This window comes from Lolium perenne, chromosome 7, assembly GCF_019359855.2.
Source record: "Lolium perenne isolate Kyuss_39 chromosome 7, Kyuss_2.0, whole genome shotgun sequence".
Classification (NCBI taxonomy): Eukaryota; Viridiplantae; Streptophyta; class Magnoliopsida; order Poales; family Poaceae; genus Lolium; species Lolium perenne.
This window is the reverse complement of record NC_067250.2, coordinates 88,557,880-88,560,308: the sequence shown is the minus strand read 5'-3', so window position 1 is coordinate 88,560,308 and position 2,429 is coordinate 88,557,880. Positions and strand designations below refer to the sequence as shown.

Here is a 2,429-nt window from a genome sequence, read left to right as displayed (position 1 = left end):
AAGGTTAGAACATAACGATAACCACCGCGCGATGCTACACTCATTGGTCCGCACACATCGGTATGTATGATTTCCAATAAGTCTGTAGCTCGCTCCATTGTACCAGAAAATGGAGTCTTAGTCATTTTTCCCATTAGACATGCTTCGCATCTGTCAAGTGACTCAAAGTCAAGTGACTCAAGAAGTCCATCGGAATGGAGTTTCTTCATGCGCTTCACTCCAATATGACCAAGACGACAGTGCCACATATAAGTAGAATTATCATTCATTTTCATTCGCTTAGCATTAATGTTATGAACATGTGTATCACTACTATCGAGATTTAACAAGAATAAACCATTCATCTCAGGTGCATGGCCATAAAAGACATTACTCATATAAATCGAACAACCATTATTCTCAGACTTAAACGAATAACCGTCTTGCATTAAACAAGATCCAGATATAATGTTCATGCTCAACGCAGGTACCAAATAACAATTATTAAGGTTTAAAACTAATCCCGAAGGTAGATGTAGAGGGAGCGTGCCGACAGCGATCACATCGACTTTGGATCCATTTCCAACGCGCATCGTCACCTCGTCTCTTGCCAGGCTTCGTCTATTCCGCAGTTCCTGTTTCGAGTTACAAATGTGAGCAACCGAACCAGTATCAAATACCCAGGCACTACTACGAGAACCAGCAAGATAGACATCAATAACATGTATATCAAATATACCTTTCTTTTTGACGTGGCCGCTCTTCAGATCGGCCAAGTATTTGGGGCAATTGCGCTTCCAGTGCCCCTTCCCCTGGCAGTAATAGCACACAGTCTCAGGTTTAGGACTAGCCTTAGGCTTCTCAGGATGCGGTGCAACTTTCTTGCCGCCCTTCTTGAAGTTACCCTTGTTAGGCTTGCCTTGCTTTTTGAAACTGGTGGTCTTGTTGACCATCAACACTTGGTTCTCCTTCTTAATCTCTACTTCAGCAGATTTCAGCATGGAAAAGATTTCAGGTAAATCTTTATTCATGTTCTGCATGTTGTAGTTCATCACGAAGTTCTTGTAACTTGGTGGCAGTGATTGAAGGACACGATGAATACCCAGCTGGTTAGGGATCATCATCCCCAAGTCATTGAGCTTCTTCGCATGCCCGGACATGACGAGCATGTGCTCACTAACGGAGCTGCCTTCTTCCACCATGCAGGTAAAGAACTGCTTCGAGGCCTCATAGCTCTCCACGGCCGCATGAGTCTCAAAGATAAGTTTGAGCTCACGCATCATCTCACAGGGGTCGTGGTGCTCAAAACGCTTTTGGAGCTCTGCCTCTAAGCTGCACAAGATGGCACACTGAACTTCGGAGTACCGAGTTGCCCGAGTCTCATAAACATTCTTTATGTCCTCGGACACTGCAGGAGGTGGTGGGGGACCTAGCGGTGCTTCGAGCACAAATTGCAGGTTTCCACCAGTGAGGAAAATCCTCACATGACGGAACCAGTCAGTGAAGTTGGTACCATTGCCCTTAAGCTTTTCTTTCTCTAGGAACTGGTTAAAATTGATGGAGGGGGGCGCCACAATCTACAACATATTTGCAAAGAGTTTAGACTAAGTTTATGATAAATTGAGTTCAATTTTAATTCTGAAATTAACTAGGTGAACTCCCACTTAAAACAACATCCCTCGCATTGTCTTAGTGATTACGAACCAAATCCACTACACCAAGTCCGATCTTCACGAGAAAAGATGTAGCTTCAAAGGCGAACACTCAAAGTGTTCATCATATCATTCATATGATTCATGCTCTACCTTTCGGTATCCCGTGTTCCGAGACCATGTCTGTACATGCTAGGCTCGTCAAGGCAACCTTGGTATCCGCGTGTGCAAATCTGGCTTGCACCCGTTGTATGCACATGTAGAGTCTATCACACCCGATCATCACGAGATGCTTCGAAACGACAAGTCTTAGCAACGGTGCATACTAAGGATGAACACTTTATTATCTTGATATTTAGTGAGAGGGATCATCTTATAATGCTACCGTCGCGATCTAAGCAAAATAAGATGCATAAAAGGATTAACATCACATGCAATTCATAATGTGTGATATGATATGGCCTTTCTTCTTTGTGCTTTTGATCTCCATCTCCAAAGCACGGACATGATCTCCATCATCACCAGCATGGCGTCAAGGTCAGTGGCGCCGCTTCATGGTTGTCCATCACTTATAGCTACTATAACAACTACTTGAAATAAAGCTATTACATGATGAATAGACACGCAGGTCTTTTACAAAATAAAAGACAACCATTAGGCTCATGCCGGTTGCCATAATACAATAATGAACATCTCATACATCAAATATAATCATCATCACATCATGGCCATATCACATCACCAAACCCTGCAAAAACAAGTTAGACGCCTCTAATTTGGTTTGCATATTTTACGTGG

At 43.1% G+C, this 2,429-nt stretch overlaps 1 protein-coding gene across 1 annotated transcript; it reads right to left on the bottom strand.

Annotated features, from left to right (window-relative positions):
- Nucleotides 1-291: 291 nt before the first annotated feature.
- LOC139833364 (uncharacterized) lies at nt 292-1,170 on the bottom strand. Its single transcript, XM_071823627.1, has 2 exons — nt 719-1,170; nt 292-614 (listed from the first exon to the last, which is right to left on the bottom strand). Exons 1-2 carry the CDS (start codon nt 1,146-1,148, stop codon nt 601-603), a joined length of 444 nt encoding a protein of 147 aa, XP_071679728.1. The 5' UTR covers nt 1,149-1,170; the 3' UTR covers nt 292-600.
- Nucleotides 1,171-2,429: the final 1,259 nt, after the last annotated feature.

Excerpts from the sequence above, each read along its gene's own strand:
- LOC139833364 (XM_071823627.1), bottom strand. The coding sequence starts at position 1,148 with ATGCTCGTCATGTCCGGGCATGCGAAGAAGCTCAATGACTTGGGGATG.